General features: G+C 45.3%; 1 protein-coding gene across 23 annotated transcripts in view; it reads left to right on the top strand.

Moving 5' to 3' along the window:
• Nucleotides 1-24759, top strand: part of DGKD (diacylglycerol kinase delta) — a 1053390-nt gene that overhangs the window by 265758 nt on the left and 762873 nt on the right. For all 23 annotated transcript variants that reach the window (XM_086943829.1, XM_086943836.1, XM_086943828.1 and 20 more), the window contains one exon: nt 20189-20293. In XM_086943829.1, the coding sequence (XP_086799955.1) occupies nt 20189-20293 (105 nt within the window). The remainder of the gene's footprint in view (nt 1-20188; nt 20294-24759) is intronic.

Genomic DNA, 24759 nt, shown 5'->3' with positions numbered 1-24759 from the left:
ATTCCAGGTGAACCGCAGGCTCATGTCTTGAGTGTTTAGCCAATTTAAAAATTGGATCAGGAGTACTTCTTCCCCTGTCCAGAGGAGGAGCACATCATCAATGTATCGCCTCCAGAGGCGTATGTGGTCTCTGAAGGGATTGATGTCTGATTCGATGATGTGCTCCTCAAATTGGCCCACGTAAATGCAGGCAAGGCTAGGTGCCATCGTAGCTCCCATAGACGTTCCCGTCACTTGTAGAAAGAGGTCATCTTTATAGCAGAAAAAGTTTCTTGTGAGAGCGATTTCCACGCACTGTAACACAAAGCTTTGTGGGGCATCGTAGAACCATTCCTGTGTGGCCAATGCTCTGGATGCGGCCACTAGTGCGGCATCCTGAGGGATACATGAGTACAAAGACTCTATGTCTATAGTTACAATGTATTCGTTGGCAGGTTCAAATGTTGTTTGGTCCAGGACATTTAAGATGTCCATGGTGTCCTTGACATAAGATTTCTGAGTTACCACTGATTCGCGGAGAAAGTAATCAGCGAACTGCGATAAGGGCTCCAGAATGGATTGGATTCCAGATACAATAGGCCGACCCGGGGGAGGCCGGGCCGGCTTATGTATCTTCGGCAGGATGTAGAAGGCCGGGGTTCTAGGATTGGTATTAACGAGGAACTCAGCTTCCTTCGCACTTATCCACTTCTTCTCCTTCGCAGTCCCCACTAGGTCAGTTATCATTTTCATAAGATCTGGAGTGGGATCTTTGGTGAGCGGTTGATAGTTGGTTCTCACATTAAGTAGGCGGCGGACTTCAGCCTCGTAATCACAAGTGTTTAATATAACGATGGCTCCGCCTTTGTCGGCGCTTTTTATAGTGATGTTGTCATTCCTCTGTAGGGACTTCATTGCCTCCCAATCACTTTTCGTCATATTTTTGAATCCACCTGATTTGTTGTCGTTTTCTATTCTCCCAATTTCCTCTAGAACTTTAGCCTCAAAAACTGCCACTTCCGGGCCTGTTGCTCCAGTATGGGGGCAAAAAGTAGAAGGTTTTTTCAAGTTGGTATTGAAGCCCTTATTCTCCTCAGATGGTTGTTTCGCGAAGAATTTCTTCAGTTTAATCTTCCTCATGGTTTCATGAAACTCAGTCCGGCATTTAAAAGCATCATGGATCGGGGTGGGAACGAATCCCAGCCCTTTGTTAAGTACACGTTCTTCCTCCACTGTTAATTGATGGTCGGACAGGTTGACCACAATGCTCATCACAGTGGCTTCTTTCCCCTGCTCCGTGTCAGTCGTGGGGAGAACGTTTGCCATTGTTGTGGTAGCCGGCTGCCGCGTCCTTTTCCTTTCCCTTGTTGTCCCGGTCCCTTGTTGAACGCTTGTCCCTGTTCTAAAAAACTCCGTAGCAAGGTACTCAGGTCAGTGTTAGAAGCTTCCGATTGGTTAAATCTTACTCTGCTGGTACTAGGTCCTGGCTCAGGCTCGTCCTCACTGGAAGTATTGTCAAAGGTCCAGTTTGCAGGTGTTCGTCTTTGTGGTTGAAATCTGGCTCCTCTGCCTCTTCTCCCTCCTCCGAATTGCTGTGGCTGTTGTTGTTCTTGAGCTGGTTCGTAGTATGAATCATTAACGTAGGGAAAAGCCCATTCATGTGTATAGCGTTGTAAATTACGCTGCAGTCCCCTTATTTTCTGTGTTATCATGTATTGTTTGTATTCTTCCAGATCATCTTGAATTTTTTGTAGATGGTCTTTCGCGTCAGTGAAACTACTGTCCCGACTGATGGCCTCCTCAAGTTCTACGATCTCCTTAAGTACTTCTTCACTTAATCTCTGAGCTGTACTTATTATCAATATTAACCAATCCCTGGTACACTTATTAGCGATAAAGCTCCAATCACGTCGGAACTGTTTATCGTCAAGGAAGATCCGCGGTTCTATTCTCACTATTAGACTTGCAGGTGAGGCTCCAGCTTGATAATATTCAGTCATAAGAGCCCCATGCAGGGCAATTCTTATGTGTTTCTTTTTCAGATTACTTAGTTTCTCCCATTCTTCTCTGACTTTGTTGTTACCGGAGAGGGGATTCCCTTCGAATAATGATGGGCGTGCAAAAATTGCCGCGATCTGTTCATTCGTGAAAGCCAGGCAATTTTTGTCCATTCTCAGAATACAGACTTATTGGTGGTTTGATTATGCAGTGAGTGGTAGGGAAACCAGGTTAAGGTGACCACACTTATGCGTTAAAAATCAGAGTTACGACGTAAGGTTGCATAGGAGTACTCTCACGGCTGAGCCGCCGTACACAAGGCACTGCAAAAATAGGAGTCTAGAGGGAAAGACAAACCGAACTAGGACGCCCTCCACTCTGAAAGCTAATAAACAACAACAGTCCTAGTTCTCATGGCAATATTCATTTGCTGCATTGTAAACATCTATGGTCAACATTCGTAATCCAAGGGATCTCTCTATTCTTAAGAGAATCCTAAGATGATTCAATCTATTGCCTCTTTAAAACAACAACCTCTCTGATTGAAACAAACAGGACAGCACAAACAAAAAATGTGTGAAAAGCGAGATGGCACCTCACGGGCGCACCACCAATGGGACCCCTGGTTGGTACTCACCAGGATGGCCCTGTTCTCATCATCGGTGCCATCAAGCTAAAACCAAAAACGTGTCTCGAACCTCAAAAATAAAAAGACAGTGAATGGTGCAGTGGACACAACTTATATGTGACAAAACTGACAACATTTAACATATAAGTCACTGAGCAACTGGGACCATAAACTTTACTTTCATTCCCTTCTCTGTTGCAAAACAGTGAACACACATATACTAAAAAAGAAGAGAGTAAATACTACCTATCGATTCACTCTCTACTTACAGCCGACATGTTTCATTGCCTTGGTTTCTATCAGGCAATTTCTTCAGGGCAATACACTTTAAATGCCACTGCAAGAGACACTGAAGCTTGGGTGCTGTAACATAAACAAACAAGAGTGTGGTCACCTGGTGTCCCTCTCTGTGTTCTGCATCTCAGACTATCAAAACACCATGCTATATTAGTAAATAAAAAAAGGAAAGAATTCTGTTTACCCTGCATGCAGTATTGGCTCTCATACCAGTGATGAAAATATGCTAAAAACGGAATCCAGCTCCCTTAGGTGAGCATGGTCCTTACTCCCCGTTCGAGAAAGGTACTGCAATGTAAAAACACAGAGCATTTAATTCCTTCAGTATAGGAGCCTGCTCCTAGCTAGCGCGTTACACCCAGCCTAAATGCAGCTAAGTTAGATGTTACCGGTGACAGAGTAGCGGTCGGCGTCCGCTCAACCCTCGAGCGCCGACCGAATGAATCTCTGTTTATTTACCGGCTGTGGAGTTGCGCGTTTGCGCGCTAGGATTGGTCCGCGATGCCGGTTTTCCGGATCTCGGATTGGTTCTTGAGATCGCGTACCGCGCGTTTCCATTGGTCCACATTGTCAGATGACACGGGTGCCGATTTACAGAGACAGTGATAGGACTCAGACTATCCTCATATTGAATGCCGGTCTTCAGCAGAAGGGCGCGGCCATTTTTAAACGGGCACTTAAACCTGGATCAGAATGGAAAATGGAAGTTAAACCAATGTGTTTAATGTTTAGTGTACACCAATGTTTATAGCTACACTGCACTATTCAAATAAACAGGTTTAGTAGAACGTGTCCCGTATTTATCTGGTGTATGATTTAGGTGTTAACAAATTCACAGTATATTAAGGATTTATAATGGCAACTCACCTCGTGTTCTAAGAGTGGAAAGGGCAATTAAAGGCTAATAAGGGACTATCACATTTTAAGCCTGGTCAAATCAGATATGGTGAGAGTCATGGTACTACTGAAATGGAGAAAGGTGTTTATTAATATAGATGTTATTATTATATGTTAATTTTAATTTAGGATGGAGGAGTACCACCAGTCATGAAGGACAGCAGACCATTGCGCTAGAAGACAGCTCTTCAGGTGGTTAACGCAGCTTATTCCATTCCAGTAGTTCGTTCAGCCCTTTCTGCTCGCTTTGTTCTTGATATATCCAGCGAGCTTCCTTGTTGATTAGTCGTCTTTCCACAGACTGCGCATCGCCCATCACTCTCTCCAACACTACCCAGGTAAAGGTGTGTTTATTGCGGTGGCAATGTTGCACTAACTTCGTAGTCAGTTTTCCAATCCTTATCGTACTGACATGCTCCTGGATGCGGAGTTTGATCTTACGTGTGGTGAGTCCGATATATTCCAAACCACACTCACATTTCAATCTGTATACCACGTTGGTTGTGTTACAGTTACTGAAGTGATTCAGTGACCACGTGTTCCCAGATTGAAGCGTCACGGTGGTGGTTTTCTTAGTCAAGGGACACACAGAACAGCTCCCACATGGGAAATGTCCTTTAGGGATGGTAGTGTTCTCGGTTTCTGGTCTTCCAACGCTTCTGGTATGAACCAGTTTGTCTTTCAGGTTACTCGCTCTTCGGAAGGCAAACCGTGGAGGTGGCATCTTAAAGTCCGCTGTAGAAAGTAGAGACCAGTGTTTCCTGATCGACTGGCGGATTTTTGTGGCCATGGGATCATAGGTCATGACTACAGGTAGACAGTCTGATTTTTCTTTGACTTGTGTCTCTAACAAGGCTGCTCTGGGTGTATTCAAGGCTCTTTTCTGGGCTTGCTTGACTACTCTCCGTGGGTAGTCACGGGCTTCCAGTTTCGAACTTAGGACTCCCGCTTGTTCTTTATATAGTTCTGTTGATGAGCAGTTTCGCCTGTACCTGAGAAATTGTCCTACAGGGAGATTGTCCCTCAGTGCTCTTGGATGATACGACCGATATGACAGTAGTGAATTCCTATCGGTCGGCTTTTGGTGTACACTTGTTCGGAAACCTCCTCCAGATGCCTCAATATCCAGATCAAGATAGACTGCCTTTGTATGATCGTAATTCCAGGTGAACCGCAGGCTCATGTCTTGAGTGTTTAGCCAATTTAAAAATTGGATCAGGAGTACTTCTTCCCCTGTCCAGAGGAGGAGCACATCATCAATGTATCGCCTCCAGAGGCGTATGTGGTCTCTGAAGGGATTGATGTCTGATTCGATGATGTGCTCCTCAAATTGGCCCACGTAAATGCAGGCAAGGCTAGGTGCCATCGTAGCTCCCATAGACGTTCCCGTCACTTGTAGAAAGAGGTCATCTTTATAGCAGAAAAAGTTTCTTGTGAGAGCGATTTCCACGCACTGTAACACAAAGCTTTGTGGGGCATCGTAGAACCATTCCTGTGTGGCCAATGCTCTGGATGCGGCCACTAGTGCGGCATCCTGAGGGATACATGAGTACAAAGACTCTATGTCTATAGTTACAATGTATTCGTTGGCAGGTTCAAATGTTGTTTGGTCCAGGACATTTAAGATGTCCATGGTGTCCTTGACATAAGATTTCTGAGTTACCACTGATTCGCGGAGAAAGTAATCAGCGAACTGCGATAAGGGCTCCAGAATGGATTGGATTCCAGATACAATAGGCCGACCCGGGGGAGGCCGGGCCGGCTTATGTATCTTCGGCAGGATGTAGAAGGCCGGGGTTCTAGGATTGGTATTAACGAGGAACTCAGCTTCCTTCGCACTTATCCACTTCTTCTCCTTCGCAGTCCCCACTAGGTCAGTTATCATTTTCATAAGATCTGGAGTGGGATCTTTGGTGAGCGGTTGATAGTTGGTTCTCACATTAAGTAGGCGGCGGACTTCAGCCTCGTAATCACAAGTGTTTAATATAACGATGGCTCCGCCTTTGTCGGCGCTTTTTATAGTGATGTTGTCATTCCTCTGTAGGGACTTCATTGCCTCCCAATCACTTTTCGTCATATTTTTGAATCCACCTGATTTGTTGTCGTTTTCTATTCTCCCAATTTCCTCTAGAACTTTAGCCTCAAAAACTGCCACTTCCGGGCCTGTTGCTCCAGTATGGGGGCAAAAAGTAGAAGGTTTTTTCAAGTTGGTATTGAAGCCCTTATTCTCCTCAGATGGTTGTTTCGCGAAGAATTTCTTCAGTTTAATCTTCCTCATGGTTTCATGAAACTCAGTCCGGCATTTAAAAGCATCATGGATCGGGGTGGGAACGAATCCCAGCCCTTTGTTAAGTACACGTTCTTCCTCCACTGTTAATTGATGGTCGGACAGGTTGACCACAATGCTCATCACAGTGGCTTCTTTCCCCTGCTCCGTGTCAGTCGTGGGGAGAACGTTTGCCATTGTTGTGGTAGCCGGCTGCCACGTCCTTTTCCTTTCCCTTGTTGTCCCGGTCCCTTGTTGGACGCTTGTCCCTGTTCTAAAAAACTCCGTAGCAAGGTACTCAGGTCAGTGTTAGAAGCTTCCGATTGGTTAAATCTTACTCTGCTGGTACTAGGTCCTGGCTCAGGCTCGTCCTCACTGGAAGTATTGTCAAAGGTCCAGTTTGCAGGTGTTCGTCTTTGTGGTTGAAATCTGGCTCCTCTGCCTCTTCTCCCTCCTCCGAATTGCTGTGGCTGTTGTTGTTCTTGAGCTGGTTCGTAGTATGAATCATTAACGTAGGGAAAAGCCCATTCATGTGTATAGCGTTGTAAATTACGCTGCAGTCCCCTTATTTTCTGTGTTATCATGTATTGTTTGTATTCTTCCAGATCATCTTGAATTTTTTGTAGATGGTCTTTCGCGTCAGTGAAACTACTGTCCCGACTGATGGCCTCCTCAAGTTCTACGATCTCCTTAAGTACTTCTTCACTTAATCTCTGAGCTGTACCTATTATCAATATTAACCAATCCCTGGTACACTTATTAGCGATAAAGCTCCAATCACGTCGGAACTGTTTATCGTCAAGGAAGATCCGCGGTTCTATTCTCACTATTAGACTTGCAGGTGAGGCTCCAGCTTGATAATATTCAGTCATAAGAGCCCCATGCAGGGCAATTCTTATGTGTTTCTTTTTCAGATTACTTAGTTTCTCCCATTCTTCTCTTAGTTTCTCCCATTCTTCTCTGACTTTGTTGTTACCGGAGAGGGGATTCCCTTCGAATAATGATACTAAATGGAGAGACCTTTTGATTCCACTAGTCCTGTGATAGGCCTACAAGACCTAGGACTGAGAAGGAAGCGCTGCTACAGTATTGAGTGAGTGTGAGTACACAAATGAATGAGGGCCATCTCTTTGTAGTGGATATTAGGAGGAGGAGGTGGTGTTTGCCACATGTGTAGGCAAGTTGCACATACAAATAATTTTCCGAACAATTTACTGTTATTACCATACACTTGCTTATTTTTGGGATTGCTGTTGACATGTCTGTCACTTGTCTCATGTGCAGGATACCTAACTACTGTCTAGGCAACTAGGTATTGTTCTAAGTACACCGTTTCATACATGTGCTGCTACTCTCCATGTGCTATTTCCTCATGATATCTTTGACCTATCTCCATGTGCCTGTCCGTTGAGTGTTGTGACAGCTGTGTTTGCAGCTTTCGATGGTGAAATCCGTCATTAGAATTTATTTTCTTTTTGTTCATTGTCATGTTTTCCAGCACTAGGCTCTGTGCATGGGTTATTTTCCCTTATTCTCTCTTAATGCACTAAAGACTTGGGTTTCAATTTATACTATGTTGTACACTTGATGGTTTAGTGAAACATAACAAAGAAAGCAAACATAAAAACATTCGTCCACCCAACTTCAAGAAGCTTCCAACTAAAAACATTCAAGAGCATTGCTCTAAAGGAGCACTCTGAACCATGTTCAACTTATAAGCATTTAAACTGCATAAGTGTCCTGACCTTTCAGTCCCCTCTGTCCATAGAGCCCATCATTCTTTTTGCTGTGCACAATGAGGACTTACCGCATAGCATTACCATTAGCCACACCCTGCACCCAGCCTCATACCACCTAAACCAGCCCGGTGCTGCCTTTGACCTTCCTCGTTGGTTTGGGGTTTAGGGGCTGATCTCTGACCACACTTTGTGCCCAGCCTGTGTACCACTCAAACAAGCTGTTCAACTTCTTCAGTTATGCACAGTAGTATTTGAGTGCATGGATTGACCTGCAGCAATACCTATCACCCGGTCCTTGGTCCACACAATCCACTGCACACATACTTTGGCCCTGCACTGTGGGGTTTTGGTGAAGGGTGTTTCTTTCCGGCATATCCTGTACAAATCCCATGTAACCCCCAAGCCAGCTGTGCTTTGCCACTACACAGCAGTTTCCGCAGAATCAGTTGTGCAGTACTTGTGTTCAACCCCTCTTGCCAACAGAGACCACTGCGCATGCCTTTTGGCACAGTCTCCGCTACCAACAAACCAGCTGCACTCAGCAGCATGCCCAGGGTTCATAGCCTTGGCTTCAGCTTCTATATCCACATACTCCCGGGCACATAGAGAGGACTGGCTTTGGGTTATGGCATATGGCCATGGCCTATGCTCAGTCCTCCAACCACTTAAAGCCACTTCACATGGCCTGGGCCATTGACATCAGGCTATAGGTGGGGAGCCTTATCTTAGACTATGCCCTGTACCCAGCTCCATGCCCACAGACATTTATGCACCAAGCCTTTTGGGCATGTGCTCTGAGGTCCGGGCCCAGGGTGTAGGCTTTGGACACATCCTGTTTCTAGCCCATGCATCTTACAGACCAGGTAAGCTCAGAATTCCTTACATTTGCATCAGACTTGTAAATGCTAGCAGTTATCTCTGTGTTCTTTGGCCCAGATGGGCATAGATTTTTGACCATGCACCGTGCCACCATGGGTTACTTTTTAATGTCTGGCCAAAAGACAGCATTCTATTCTTTTCGCTCTCTTATGTAATGAAAAAAATTAAGAAATAAAAACAGACGAATTTTATAGAGCCATAAATGTATAAAACTGCTTTGGATCAGCTCTCTTAATTCATTACCTTGTTCAGTGTCATTCACATTTTAATTCTGCACACCACACATGCAGCATGGGCCAGTAGGCCAACAAATTTCACCCATTGGCAATCTTGTCATCTGAGTGACTGCCTTTTTCTGATTATATGCACACATCCACCTAAAAAGAGGTGCATTTCAGTGACAGGACTGGTGAACCAGTTCTTTTTTTTTCCTCTTCCTTTTTTATTTTTTTAAGTCATCCTTGTGTGTTTAGACTATATCTTCAGATTACAGTAGTCTAAAGCCAGTAGTGCCTCTTCTTGTGCAGATTAGAATTATATTTTCCTATGATGTGCATTAAAACAATTAAGGGCATTCTATGCTTGTTCTTGGTACACTTGCCTGCAAAAAGGCACCCACACTGTTCTATTTAAATTATACGTAATTGTTTTTTTTTAATTGAAATGTTTTATGGCAATAGCATATAGCTGCCATGTATATGTGATGGCATATATCTTCCCCTTTATTTTAAGTTTGTTTCAGATAAAGAAACAAATGTGGCACTAGCTTGCCTAAGGATGAACTACTGGCTTTTCCAGTGTTTGTTATATGTATGTTTCCTATTCAATTCATAATATCTAACAAATAATCAATGCCATCATATTAACCCCTTCATTTCAATGCTCCCATGTCCCATATTGTCTTTGCAGTAACCCCTAAATCCTGATTTTGGTCAGACATCATGTTGTGAAGATAGTGACAGTGACTCTCCCTCCGTGTAATCTACACAACGCTTAGCATAACATCACTAATTTGAATACTAATTGCCCGCTATATTTTGTGCACCTTTTTCAAATGGAACCAAAGTTTAAATTTCAAAACATACGTCTTCAAGGGAAACTGTACATAACCATAGCATTTACACCTCTGGCAATAAGGTAAATGGTATTCCTTTGTTTTCTTGCCCAAAATAAACTTTTCCACCCTTCTTGGAGACTGTACTCATATTATTAATAATTATTTTATTTAAAGGTAGTTCTATAGGCATGCAAGGAGTCTTTTGTTGTTTGCTCTAAATGCTAAGGATGAAAGCAGGCACAATTTCATTTTGGAATAGCCAGGTTTTAATGTCTTTCCGGACTTATGTGAGCTGTGGAATGATCTGGATTACAAGGGGTATCTGGTTTCAATTTGGTGTCGTGGATGGTGGAGATGTCAAAGGTGGGTTTATTGCTAAACTAGGCCCAAGATAGGCCCAAGTATTGGACACAGTGTGTTTAAAAAGAAGTACATGTACTTTAAGTTTTGCAAGTACTGGTAGTGCAAAACTGTTAAATTCGCTTTTCTCTACAGCAAGGCCTATCTCTCCCATATGTTAGCATTGTAGCTTCCTTGTAACTCTTTAAGAGTGTATCTTCCAATTGGAGCAGATAGAAAATTGAAGTGTGGTGTCTCTGGACTCTCAATTTAAAAACATATTTTAGTGAAGTTGGTTTTAAAATTGCAGGTCTGAAGATACTGCTTTTAGAAAATTGGCATTTTCTTACTTTAACCACTCTGGGCCTCTGCCTGTCCCTAGCATACGTTCTGGGTTGGATGACAGTTGGGCCTTGTGAATTCACTCTAGACAGTCAAACACAAAGGGAAGTGAGGTGTGCCATGCATATCCTGATGAGTCCTCACCAGCCCAATGGGTCTTCATGAGCTAAAGTGGTGGGTCTATCCCCGCACAAAGAGCTGCATAACCCCTTGTAGTGTGGTTGGAGCCAGGGCCAGGTAGGGCAAGGTCTTGAGCACTACAGAGATCTGTCTTGGAAGTCTCCCCACTTCAAAGGCTAAAATGGGTATAAGTACTGGACCTCTGACACCATATACTCAGAACACTTCTGGACAGAGGACATTTTGCCAGGAAGAAGAGCTTTTGTACTGCCTGGAAGTAAGAGGACTTGACTTTACTCTCTGCATACTGCTTTCTAAAGTTTCTCCAAGGTATTAATTCAGCTTACCTCATGTTGCTGAAGTCGCAGGAACATCAACTACTACACCTTCATCTTACAACCAGCACTTGGGCTCCTGTGCGTCCTGACCTGCCAAGTGGTGCCAAACCTCGCCCTAGACCCTTGGAGGTGGATTTGATGCTGCAACCAAGAAACCGACACACTGATCCAAAGTATCAGTTCAGAACCGTCTCATCTCGGTGAATCCAATGCATCGCTACTGCCTGCACTGAAACCTTGGACACCAGTCCCTGATTGCTTGATGCAGCAACCTCGACTTCAGCGCATCCCTGCCTTTGCTGTTAGCACTTCCGAAGTACCGCTGCTGCGTGAGTCTTGACACGCATCATCAACTGTACCGTGTTGCACTGTCTCGACTCCGGTATGTCCCTGGCCCTGCTTGTCTCTCGATCGACGCATCGCCTTTAGCCCAATAGTCCGACTTCGACCCAAAGGAATCGACGGCCTCTGCTCACGACATTGATGCATCATCAACACTGCGTTACCCTTCCGGAACCAAGGTTACGCACCAGCAATAGACGCATCACCTCCTGTGCGCAACGCATCGTCCCTGAGTGTGGAAAGCTTCAAAGACCCTGCACCTCCTTAAGGAACTGATGCCGAACCTGCATCCTCAACACCTCGCCCCCTGCACGACGCATCGGCTTTGGTTTGTGATGCATCCAAGGTACCATAAGGGAGTCTCACATGATTCCTCTAGCCGGCCCACACTCCATCGCGGTCGGCCTGAACTTTTGGATTTGTCCTGGTCAAGCGTGATCAGATCGCCCCAGTTTAAGCTACATTTCCAAGCACTGCATTTTAGTTTAATCTTTAGAAATTCAAATCTATAAGTAATAGGTTTTTATGGGGACAAAGGAAAGCTCGTCAGGCGTTCAAATTTATGATGCTACCACGTGACTCGAGGGGGATGGGCCGTGCCTAATTTTACATTCTATTACTATGCATGTTTGTTCCAAAATATGCGGATATTGTTAACTGGGGAAGATGTGGTATTGGCGGAAACACCATCAATATATCAGATGCTGCTGGGGGCAGAGGCCACAAATGTAAGTTTTCTGAGCCAAGCTGTTTAAAAAAAACATGATTCAAGGTCGTGTTGGCAGCATATAAGGCTTGGAAAAGTATCCGAAAGTTGTTAGCTATTCCATGAATTTGTTATTTCACTCGCTTATATATCAACGCTTATACTCCCCGCTATATCTTGTAGAGATGGAGGGCTAAGGGGATTAGGCAATTCGGAGACTTATTTGAGGGTGGTGTTCTAGCTTAATTTTTAGTTTTAGTTGACAGATATGGATTGCAACAAAATTAATTCTTCAAGTATTTGCAAATTCAGGACATTTTATTTAAATATCGCAAGCAGGAGGGAATAATCACTAATTTGTTAGTATGTGGTCATTAAACGAAGGGCAAGCATAGGCGTATTGTATGATATACTAATAATGTACTACAGAATGATTTGACTGCGCAAGATAGTAAATGATGTGATCGATGAGGCCGGGAAGGTGTGTATATGCAGCAATCAATTGATATTGCAGGGAGAATTTTGATGTCAGCTAATTTGAAAGCCCAGCACTTCAACACGTTATTTAACTTGTATCATACACCAGAGAGGATGATGAAGTGGTGGGGTTCAAACGATGGGAAGTGTTTTAGATGCAGTGCGAAAAGGGCTGACATTGTGCCTGCTTTTTATGACTGTATCTTTCTTATGCAACTAAGGCGACACATAGACCTGTTTCTGTCTGGAATTACAGGGGTGGAACTCCACATAACACAGGATGTAATGTTAACAGGGGTTGGTGATACCCTTAAGCTCTGGCAGCCGGCTTATCCGTTTAGATATATTATATTTATAGCGGCAACGGAGGCACAGCTATGTGTCGCGTCAGCCTGGCTGCTGGAGGATGCCCCTACGTTTGAGATGTGGAGGGCCAAATTTTATAATATTTTTAATTTGGAATATAGTCTTCATTGCCTTAAATGAAACTGAAAAAACTGGGCATTTAGATCTGGGGGCCAATGATTGAACATATGAATTAACTGTATCATTTTTTTAATCTTCTTTGCGTATCTTCCTTATTGTCATGCTTATGTTCATTGTTGTCTTTTCCCCTTGATGTTAGACATCGTTTTTTTTTGCTATTTTCTCTGCTGCCCTGTTTTATCTGATTTGTATTATTGCTGCTCAAATACTTAAGTAACCAATTATGTGTGTCATACGCTTTGAATTGAATACTTTTTTTTCTTTTTAAAGAAATTCATATCTTGAATTGTGTATGTTAGATTTTTGTCGTTTTGGTCTTGTTTTACTCAGATAAATATTGGCTATTTTACAAAACTGGTGTGGAGTACTTTTATAGTGTTTTTGCGTGTGTTACTGTATGTGCGTGCACAAATACTTTACACATTTGCCTCTTTAGTGTTGCCTGACTGTTCTGTGCTAAGCTACCCGAGAGTGAGCACAGGTAAATTTAGTGTGTATTACACTTACCCTTACTAGAATTGTTGGTCCCTACTTGAACAGGGTGCAGACCCCTACTAACTAGAGACCCCCATTTCTAACTGGTGATCAGCGGTGAGGATAGGACTTGTATTTGTGCATTAAATACAGTGGATGGCGTACGCTACTTCCATATCTCAGATCCTAACGTACCAGCATTCTGTTTTTCTTTTTCTCTTTTTTGCAACCTTTTTGAGTTTTTGCAATCGTGTCTCAGTCTGGAGAGACATCATCCGTACCTGCAATATTGGAATTTGAACAGGAGAAGTTGGAAGCCTACACGGTGTTCCAGCACAAAGGTTTCTGCAAGGAGCTCAAGTGTTCTTTAAAAGGCCTCACTAGAAAAGAGGAGCCGCCAAAGGCAGTGAGGGCCTGGTTAGCTGCCAGGGATGCAGATGTACACCTAGAGGATAAGAATGATGTTGTTTTGGAGGAGGAAGAACCAAGCTTAAAATCGGAGTGGCTGGAAGACCCAGCATTGCCTGTGGGGTGGGGGGTCTGCCTGAATGGTGGAAGAGCTCCCTCCAGAGATAGCAGTAGTGTTTAATCTAATCTAAAAGTCTGTCTGCTTCAGAGTTTAAAGGCAGGTGGGAAGAAAGGAAGCTCAGGATGGAGCTTGACAAACTGGATTTGGAAAAAGATAAATTGACCATGGAGGGAAAACAACATGCTTTTGACTCAAGAACTGAGTTTGAAGGAGCTGGATTTCAAAGCTAAGTCCAGAACAGATGGTGGCAGCTTATCTTCAGTGCAGTCTGAAGGAAAAGTACATACAGCCAAGAGTGTGCTGGCTGACTATCAAATGGGAGATGACATCGATCGGGGTTTCAAGGCTATGAGGCAGTTTTACACATGCACAGGGTCCCTGATAGATTGGGGTGCAGGCTTGGGAAGTACTTTTCAGTGAAGGGGCGGAACACCCTATTGGCAGTAGGGCCAGCAACCCAGTTAAGGTAATGCCACATGAAGGAATTCCTGATCAGGAGCTATGGTCTTACCCCAGATAGATACAGGAAGAAGTTTAGGACATGTGAGGAACTTGGTTCCCAGACATGGGTAGAATGTGTGGATTCTTTCTGCAGAGCACTGGATGGTTGGGTGAGGGGTGGTGAATTAATAGAATATGAGGGCCTGTGCAATTTGACTGCAGAAAGAGCACATGTTTAGTACCTTCCAGAGCTCTGCCAGCACTTGATTGATAGTAAGCTGACTGACCCCAGGAAGCTTGCTAAGGAGGCGGACAGCTGGCTCAACACCAGGATCCAAAAGAACCTGTAAGTGGAGACTCAGCCAAGGGTGGGCAGGGTCCCCAACTGAAGAAGGTGGACAAAATTAAAAGTAAGGAGCGCTCTAAAGGCCCCAACCTAGTTCCAAGGGTAAGGTTTCCCAAATCCCTATTGAAAATTAGAGTTAGTTCCCCTTAGGAAAGCCTGCAGGGAAGGGACCACTGAAGTGTTTCGCCTGTAGTCCGGCAGGGCACTTCAAGGGGGTTCCCAGGTGTCCCAAGTGAGTACAGCTCACCCACTGGGGGGAGTCACTGGGGATGGCGAGTGTAGCACACGCTGAGAAGTTGTACCCAGGTAGTGTAGGGGAGCCAGCATGGATAACCCTTGTTTCCCTTGATGACATTGAGGTGGTCCAGAGAACCTTCCTATCTGACCACACTATGGAGTACTTCTGTAGCGTTTTCATTTTATCTGTGTGTGTGCAACAATATTTTACACATTGCCTCTTTAGTTTAGCCTGACTGCTTTATACCAAGGTACCCAAGGGTCAGCACAGGTAAACATAGTATATACTGCACTTACCCTGACTAGAATTGGGGTTCCTACTTACACAGGGGCAGACCACTGCCATCTTGAGACCATATTTCCAACAGTGTCCAAAGCCTGGGTCTTATTAGCCCTTTTTAAATCTATATTGGTTTGAAAAAGAGAACCTAGGAGGGTCCTCGAGTTACCATCAAGTTCACTAGGTGAGTGGACTAAATGTGGAACACCAAGATCTGCAAAGGATTTTCCTATGTAAGCTAGGCAGACAATCTTATCCCCATGATCTAATTTAATGCAGTCAGTGAGGACTTTGCAAGAAAGTTTTGGGAAAGGGAAACGCCTATTTTTTGCCAATAAGAGTGATGCCATATTGATCACACCCTCAATGTAATGAAGACCAACCTCAGTGTGGGTGATAATGTTGGCATTACATCTTGGGTCTGCCAGCAGTCTAGATGGACATTTATTTTCAATGGTTTGTAAAAGACCACAGTATACCCCCAGACTCCAACCCCGTAAGTGCTCGGTGATAAACATTTATATTTTGAATGAGAAATTAATTCCTCATTGGGTTTTTGTTTGAGCTTTGCTGCATTTTCAATGCTAAGCCGTCTCTGGGCCAGAAGCTTGTCCCATTTAAAATGGCAATCTAACATGATCCCTAGAAAATAACAATTTGTAACTTTGGTAATTGAAATCTCATTGACAGTAAACCTGCAAGAGCAAGTATACTTAAGGCCATAGGTCATAATAAAGGACTTTTTTGTGAATGATCCTTAGCTTCAGGTCTCCCATAAACTATTTAAAGTAGGCCAGGAGAAGCTGCAATCGTTAGATGTCTGTAATAACGTGGCATTATCTGCGTAAAGGAGTACAGGCACTAGCCTGTTCCCTATCCTGGGCAAGTCCTTCCTTTTGGTCAGTAGAACCGGGTACAAACTGTTAATGTAAAAGAGTAGAAAGGGAGCTAAAATGCACCCTTGTCTAACCCCTTCATGGACCTTAAAAGGGGACGTACATTCCCTTTTGGCACCATACCGAACCTGGGCCAGGGTGTCCGCGTGTAGGTTCTTAAGATTAATCAGCAAGCTGCCCCTGTCCACAAGGTTGAAAACACTGGATAGGGTACATCAAAGCAAGTGTAATGAGGCTGCCTTGGCCTTAACGTACTTCCCTGTGAGCAGGAGCATATTAAGGGACTGCTCCACTGTGTCCATGCCCGCTCAAACGGAACTGCACATCAGACAGGAAACCATTATCTTCAGCTCAATCTTCCAATTTCCGAAGAATCACCCTACTAATGATTTTGACAGAGGAGTCCAACAGCGAAATTGGACGATAGCATGTGCGATTCCTTCTGTCTGACTTGGAGTGTTCAGAAGTGTCAGGTGGCGAGCCCCTGCTGAAGAGACTAGTCCAACCGAAGGCACATATATAGGAGTGGAAACTGTCAATGGAGCCAATCAGTCAATATTTGAGAGGCTGGTAAGCAGTGCAAAACGATTTTCATGCATGTGGAAGTTTGAAGGGTGACTGGACAGCACAGCTCCTTGCTTGGTCAACCCACTGATTTGCCCCGGTGGAAGTAGTGGGCAGTAGAAGAAACCGAGGGGAAGTGCACAAATCTTTATGTGGTCAGTAGCTAGGTAATCCAGGTGATGAAGAAGAGAGTTAACCAGCCAAGGACTACTAAAACTTCTAACAACACAATCTACTGCTTGCTGAATTCTATGTTTTGCAACGTGAATCTTTCTGGATTCACTATGCTGCACATATTCCGCTATCTGGTGGTTGGGTCCGGAATCGTAGTCTTTTTTTTTTTTTTTTTTCGTAGCCCAGGTGGGCGTCTACGTCCCACCATTTGGTGTACCTTCGGTGACGTCAGCATGCTTCCGGCGGAAGCTCCCACCCTTGGGCGTCATCTTCAGATTATTTTTTACGCCGTTGGGTCTGGATCGTCGCGTGAAGCTCCAGAAGTTTTGGAGGAGAAAAGGAGAAAAATACGCGAATTTCTTCATGAAAAAACTCGAGAAGACCAGGAGAAGAAGATCATCAGACCCGGGACGACGAAGAAGGAGAGGAACCTCGAGATCTTCGACGTCCGACGGAGAATGCGCACACAGGGGGACCCCTGAGCGCAGTAATGGACAACACACCATTTAAATTCTGCCGTAATTGCCACCACAGGTACGCGCAGAGAGACCAGCACCCGGTCTGCAACCTCTGTCTGCCTATCGACCATAGGAGCAAGGACTTCACGCCGAAGACCCTGAGGATTCGGGAAAAACAGAGGATAGCTCACCACACGATGCAGGGCAAGGGCAAGGCCCCGCCGCTGTACGACCTGGGCCTCTCCACCGACGACGAGAACAACATCGCCGAAGGTCCAGATGTCTCCACGGTCGCAGAGACCGATAAGAAATTGTCAGACAAGGGAGGAGAGTCTACGACCCCGAAACCCTCGACACGGCCTCGAAAACCTGAGGCTGACTCTCGAAAATCAGAGTCTAGAACCTCGAAGGGAGTACCGGAGTCGAAATCTTCAACGACCGAAGCTGCGCTCCCCGAAAAACAGCCCAGCGGATCCTTCGAGAAGGACTCCCAGACGGCAAAGATCAGCGAAAAGCAAAGGTCGTCGATGCAAGCTCCCGCAAAGGGATCCTCGACTTCGAAGGAGAAGGAGCCGAGAGCCGCTTCGACGTTGACGGGTCGTTGAAAAGGGCGGTTGAAATGCTCGACGCCGAGCAGGCCGCACAGATGGAGAGAAAGAAAAGAAGGCTTGAGGCCGAGATGGAAAACATCATCCAGAGGAAGAAGGACTTCAAAGACAAAATGAAAAGCTACAGAATCCCTTTGAAGCCCACGACGGTCCTCGAAGAGATAGAAGAACACGAGGAGTTCGACTCCGAAGAGCCGCCGAAAACTCCGGAGCCCTCGGAGCAGGGAGAAGAGGAGGACCTCTATTACACAGAGGGTGATTATTGGGACCCGCGTTCGAGCTACGACTCGGGATCCTTGACGGCTCAGGACCAGGATTGGCAGGACATCGAGGCAAAAAACCCGGATGAGGCTGTGGAGACATACCCCTCGAGGCCTTCGCCGCCAGACGACATCACTAGCCCCAAACAATATCTGCGCATGTTGCGCCGCAGGACTTTAATGGCGTTTTAATAGCGCTGGTCCCAGTTGCTCCTGCAGGCAAGCAAGGACACATGCAGCAAAGAGTAAAAAGGTGCATGCTGGAGGATGAAGTCCCACCCCAGTCATTATCTGCACGTATCTATGGTCATTTTGGGATAGTCCGAGATAATGACTGCTTCCATGGAAGACATAGTCTACTCTAAACACAGCCTAAGTATAAGTAAGAATATTGTGGGTTTCTACACAAGCTTGCAGTTGGGCTGGTACCACTTTTCCAGTAGTTTGACTACAAAAGGGGGTACGGATATAGGTCTAAAATTTGCTGTCTTTTCCAGACTAGGTGTTTTTAATTCGGTCAGGTTTTTTTCAGGTCTTTGGCAACTTGCATTTTTTAAGGAAAGTGTTTATAATCCATGTTATTTTAGGTATAATGGAGCCCCAAAAGGATTTCTTATAGATGGCTGTACATACATCCAGGGCTCACCCTAAGGGCTTACTAGTCTGAATAGGTTTAAGATATGTTGCTTGGGAAATAGGGGTAAATTCTGACAATACCGTATTACATCTGTTTCCATAAGGAATGGTTAAGATTGTTCAAACCTGTTTGGCGATTAGTATCATGGTCTTCTCTGATTTTCTTTATTTTATTTGAGAAGTTCATAGACATTTAGGGCACAAGCTCTTGTGAGCGGTCTAAATTTTCACCGGCTGCTATCGGGTTAGGGAGAGATTTGACTGTTATAAACATTGCTCTGGTATTTTTTTTGCCAGGATGATTTTGTGAGTGTAGTACGCTAGTAGTACTACTCTAGTAGTATGCTACACAGACCAAATGGTTGTGTTTAGACATCTGTTTAATAAATTCAATTTTTATGCTGTAAGTTGTAGGTTTAAAGTCGGCTGTATCATATTTTGTCGAGTTTTCTTTTGCAATGTAAGCTAATTTGAGCACAAAGTGTTGGCCAAATATTTAGGTTTAATTATATTTGTTTCTACCTGGGCAAAACTGTCTAAAGTCTAGGAGACAATGTGTTGAAAATCCTGAAGGGTGATCTCATGGCCTGTATTAGTAGTACATGCATGCAACAAATTCAGGTTTTTAAAACCAGTATTGTTGAAGTCCTCAATAAACATTAGAATATGCACTGTGTTTTGTCTTTGCAATATCATGATTCTGGCCAGTTTATCACAATTAAAAAATTGTGGAAAAAATAAAATCGATGATTTTCACTATCCAATTACATTTTCCGAAAATACAAATTTGATTCAGCGAAATTCTAATGCCTGTCTCTCTTTTTCACCTGACTCGAATAGCATAAATGCATTCCCTATTTTTAGGTGTAGTTTTTTCACTTATTATTCTTTTGTTGCAAAATCCACAGGATGGAATTTGACTAAATTAAAAAAGATTGTTAATTGGACGAGGATGCATCTAGTAGTTTTCATTCAAACGGTGGTGACATAATCTGTCCTATTAGAATCAGGTTGGGAAGTTCACTTTTTTAAAACCCTCCTATAACCTTTGCTTTGCTTGATGGATTTTCACTAAGCTCTCTAAGATGTAATTTAGAATGACTCCTATTTTTTAAGGTTTTGAGGTTGTTCCCTCAAATTGCAAAAAGTTATCATATATTAAAACTTTGTATTTCTTTTGTAGAGAGCATCGTGCTCATAACTATGGAGTAGTATCTGCTGCTTTTTCATCATAGATATTGAATTTGCTTTGTTTCTTTACAATATGTGTGTAACTAGACTTTTTTCTATCATCGCATTTTGTGAGTGGTTGCACTAACTTCCCTGTGGTTCTCTGCCTGGGTCCATAAAAGCCTTTTTTTCTCAGCCAACTTCACTTTGTTGTTTCCCTTTCAGATTATAACTCCTTGTCGGAAGCTGATCCTTAGTGCTGACAACAGGAAGGAGATGGAAGACTGGATGGCAGCATTAAAGACTGTGCAGAACCGAGAGCATTTTGAAGTAAGACATATGGATTGTTATACATACCCTTTACTTTCTGTTTCCTCAAACACCTTGCAGCAATTCGTTGTAGAAACATTTAAGTCAGTTTTATGTGGACCACTTGCAGCAGTTTAATTGGAGTGCTTCCCTCCATGTGGAACTGCTTCTAAGAAATTTGTCCCATTGCAGATGTTTTCTTCACTTGGTACTTCTTTGTTTGAGAGATTTCATTGATAACATATGAAAACTCTTATGTGAAATCCTTTCCATTGAATTATTGTAAACTTTCTGTGCTGGTTATATCTGGAATTTTGGGTAAGATTTAATGAGCACGTCTCTGTGCAATCATTAATAGGGGTTTACTGTGGACTGTGCACGGCGTCATAGTACGTATTCTATTGTCATGGCTTCGAGGGAATTTATCATAATGTTTTTGTGAGGAACACCTAAGACTTGAGTAATTAAAATACATTTGGCTTAGTACACCACACTTTAAAGTAGCTTTATGTTTAACTGCTGTGGTGTCATCATGTGAAGCCTATATGTTGCTTGGAGTACAAATGCCAGCCCTATAAATTGGCTGCCCGCTTCTTTGGCATTTTTTGAGAAATGTGTTTTTTGAACTCTCAATGGTTTTGTGAGGAACCTGGTACACTGTTTCTCCAAGAAGGGTTATTTAGAGGGGTCTTTAATTGATCTGGAGAGTGAAATTGTCATTTGGGTTGGATTGGTGGCTAGTGCCTTGTTTTGCCCCTGTCATACATGAATTTGACAGGTCATAGTTGCTGTTGTCAAAGTTATAAAGCTTATAAAGAAGTTCCAATGAAATTACAGTTTTGTTATGAGTATGGTGAGGATTTGTTAATAATTTGCCTTTGGCGGCTGCAAAGTAATCATTTCTTGTCAGTCAGTCCTCTAAAGTGAGGGATTTCCTATAAACTGACAGATGGAACGTCATTATTATCTTCTTTGGCACTTCTGTTTACATTTGAGTGGTCGATCAAAATGTTTAAATGCTGTGGAGCACATTTTTACCACTTGATAAACCGTGTGTCATACTCTTTACTTAGGTGAAACATGTGTCAATTGTCCTAATACTTTATGGAGCATTTAAGCTGAATTGTGTAAAAAAAAAAAATGAACAGACCTCAACTTACAGCAAAAGTCCATGGACCTTATTTAGAGCTTGGGGAAGCAGGAGGCTGCCGTAAATTGCCAGGACAGAAAGATATTGTCACACTGTCAATCTTATGGTGAGCGACATGCCAGGTTTCCTATGGTGCATCCTCAAATGCCTCTGCCATCTAAAACATGTCCACCACAGGACCGTAAGTCAATGTATGTTAGAAGGCCCACCCTGCTTAGGAACAGCCTTCCAGTGTACATTTTTCCTGTTCTGGGCTACCAGGAAAATCCAGACAGTCCTTAATAGAAAATGCACAAAGTACCTATATATGCTGGGAGTGACTTCCCAGTCCGAAAGCGTCCTATGTATTCCCTTTATCTGAAAGAAACATGTTAGTGATAGATTTCTTACTGTAGAATTACCCCAGGCGTCAGACTGGATCCGGAAAGTTTTCGTCAGCAGTACCCCTGCGCGTAGGAAGGTGGTGTCGATCTGCTCCGCCTTTGTCGTCGGTGTCGTGGTCGCTGGTATGACATTGCGGCAGGTACTTAGACTCCTCCCTCATGCGCTGACGTCCGTTCTTTCTTTTTCCACACCAGCAAGCACAGTTCTGGGAAGAGCAAGTACTCGCAGTCACTTTTTTGAGATTTTTTTGTCTAAATTTTTCTAGTCTATCGGCTCCTGGTGTCGAGTAGGGATGCCTGGTTTTAAGTCCTGCGGAGCCTGTAGCCGCATGAGGTCGGTGACCCACCCCCATGACGTGTGTCTCTACTGCCTGGAGTGCGACCATGACCCCAGGCCGTGCTTTGACTGGTTGGCCATGGCACCGAAGACTTTGCAGGAACGGTCCTGAAAGTTGCTAGAAGCCCAGCTGTCGGTTCCGCGCTGTCCCAGGTCCCAGTCGAGGAGGACGCCGAGTGACCGGTCGTGGGGCCACCATCACCATTCTTCGTGTTCCCAGTCATCGCACTCCGGTCGGGTAAGTCGAGGCACTCGAAAAAGAAGTCGAAGAAGCGTCATCGTTCTCAGACTTCCCCTCATTGGTCCCGCAACGCGGCTGAGGGTGATGGCGGTACCACCCCTGCGGCTTCTGCGGAGCCTGTGCAGTCGACACCAGCCTACCTACCGTTTCCGGGTCTGGGAGCGACTCTGGCCCAGGTGCAAAGCTTTCTTACAGCCATGACTGCCCTTTTTGGGCAGCCGGGCCCGCGGGCCCAACTGGGGGTCCTTGCCCTGTGCTGGGGGCGGCCTCGGCCCGGTGCCGCTGACGACTTCAGTCCCGGATTCAGGCCTGGATCCTAGTCTACGCCGGTTGACCTCACTACTTCACCGCCGGCGTCGACTCCCATTGTCCTGTCTGTGATGTCTTCCGGTCCCTCGGATGACGTCGGCCCTGTTTTCAGCCCTGAACTGAACACTGCGCCGGTCCGGCTTCGTTCGACACCGATTCCGACGCCGATGGGCGATTTCTATCCTTATGTTCAGCCTCCATCTTTTCAACCTGTTATTCAGGCCTTGGAGGAAGGGGAGGACTGGGATGGGTCTGAGGACCCTCTCGCACAGCAGTGTGATTTGGATCAGGACTGGTTAGAAGAGTTAGGGAATGCCAGTAGTCTTGACCAATCACCTGACCTGGCTTCCTGTCTCCTCCCTCTGTGGCTTCAGTGGAGGGGGCGACCTATAGTGTGGGTTTGCGTAGGCAGACTGGGGCCCTTGACCGCGAACTCCCTACGGTGGCCGTGAGCACGAACCTCCTCACTAGGGTGCTCCAGCTGGCAGAAAGGTCTTCAGAGCCTCTGCTGCCGTTCAATGAAGCACTCACTGACGTTCTTATGGGCATTTGGTCCAGGACCACCACAGGGGCTCCTGTGGATAGGAATGTGGCCAGACGCCACTGCCCGTCTCTGGGCGACCCTGCTTTTCTGTCCACCCACCCCACCCGAGAGTCTGGTTATCCAGGCCTCTACTTCCCAGATCGCATTCCCTACTGGTAAGAAACTGTTTTCATCTGCCAGCTTAGCGCTATGGTTGATGAACACAGCAGGCAGCGAAGTTCACCATACGGTGTAGACTGGATACCGCGGACTCGCTAGGCAGAGCGATTTCCGCGTCGGTGGTGCTCCACCGCCACGCCTGGCTGCGGTCCACTGGCTTTTCGGGGGATGTCCAAAACACTCTTATGGACATGCCCTTTGATGGCCGTCACCTTTTTGGCGATAAAGCAGATCAAGTGCTGGAGCTCTTTGAGGAGTCCCAGGCTACGGCCAAGGCCTTGGGCCTTTCCAGCATGCGCATGGCCACTTCGGCCTTTTATCACTTTCGTGGCCACGGAAGGGGCGCCCGACAAGTTCATTCAGCCACAAGCCGCCAAACCAATCTCATGGCGGTCGCGGACAAGGGCCCAGCTGTGGTAGGGCAGAGGACCAGTGAGCAGGTCAGTCCACCTCCACCCCTGTAGCATCCGCCTCAAAGCCTTTCTAGTCCGAGCTTTCCGGCCCATCAAACCCTAGTGGGCGGCAGGGTTCGCCATCGTCTCCCCTACTGGCACACCATCACTTTGGACAGGTGGGTGCTGTACATTGTCCGAAGGGGCTACTCCCTCCCCTTCGAGATTACACCTCCAGCCATGCCACCACAGTACCATTGAATGTCGGGGCATCATCTGCAACTTCTAAAAGAGGAAGTTGCGGTCCTCCTGGCCAAGGGGGCCAACATGCGCGTTCCTGTGCCAGAAGTAGGTTGTGCTTGCTATTCCCACTACTTTCTAGTACCCAAGAAGCACAAGGGCCTGTGTCCTATCTTGGACCTCAGGAACTTCAACCGCTTCCTCTGGAAGGAGAAGTTCAAGATGCTGACGCTGGCTCAGGTCTTATCTGCTCTTGACCCTGGATGGTAGCGTTGGACCTGCAGGACGCATATTGCGGTTCATGGTAGGCCACAAGCATTTTCAGTTTACCATGCTCCCCTTTGGTCTTACCAGTGCCCCTTGGGTGTTTACGAAAGTGATGGCAGTGGTCGCAGCCCATCTGCGCAGATCAGGAGTTCCAGTCTTCCCCTATCTCGACGACTGGTTGTGAAGGTTGGCTCGCCCCAGAGAGTCGTCTCCCACCTCCAGACTACGGCCGACCTCCTTCATTTGCTGGGGCTCTTCTTCAACGTGCCAAAGTTGCACCGGATTCCCTTCTAGAAGCTCCCTTTCATCAGGGTGGTTCTGGACTCAACACTGTTTCGTGTTTATCCTCCCGAGCAGCGAGTCTGGGATATTCAGGCTATGATTCAGATCTTTCAGCCTCTATCCCAGGTTTCGGTCAGGATGGCCCTCCGGCTGCTGGGCCTGATGGCCTCCTGCCTCCTGTTG

Source organism: Lissotriton vulgaris, chromosome 11, assembly GCF_964263255.1.
Source record: "Lissotriton vulgaris chromosome 11, aLisVul1.2, whole genome shotgun sequence".
NCBI classification, from domain to species: domain Eukaryota; kingdom Metazoa; phylum Chordata; class Amphibia; order Caudata; family Salamandridae; genus Lissotriton; species Lissotriton vulgaris.
Note: the sequence above shows the minus strand (reverse complement) of the source record. Positions and strands in the feature narration are given on the sequence as shown.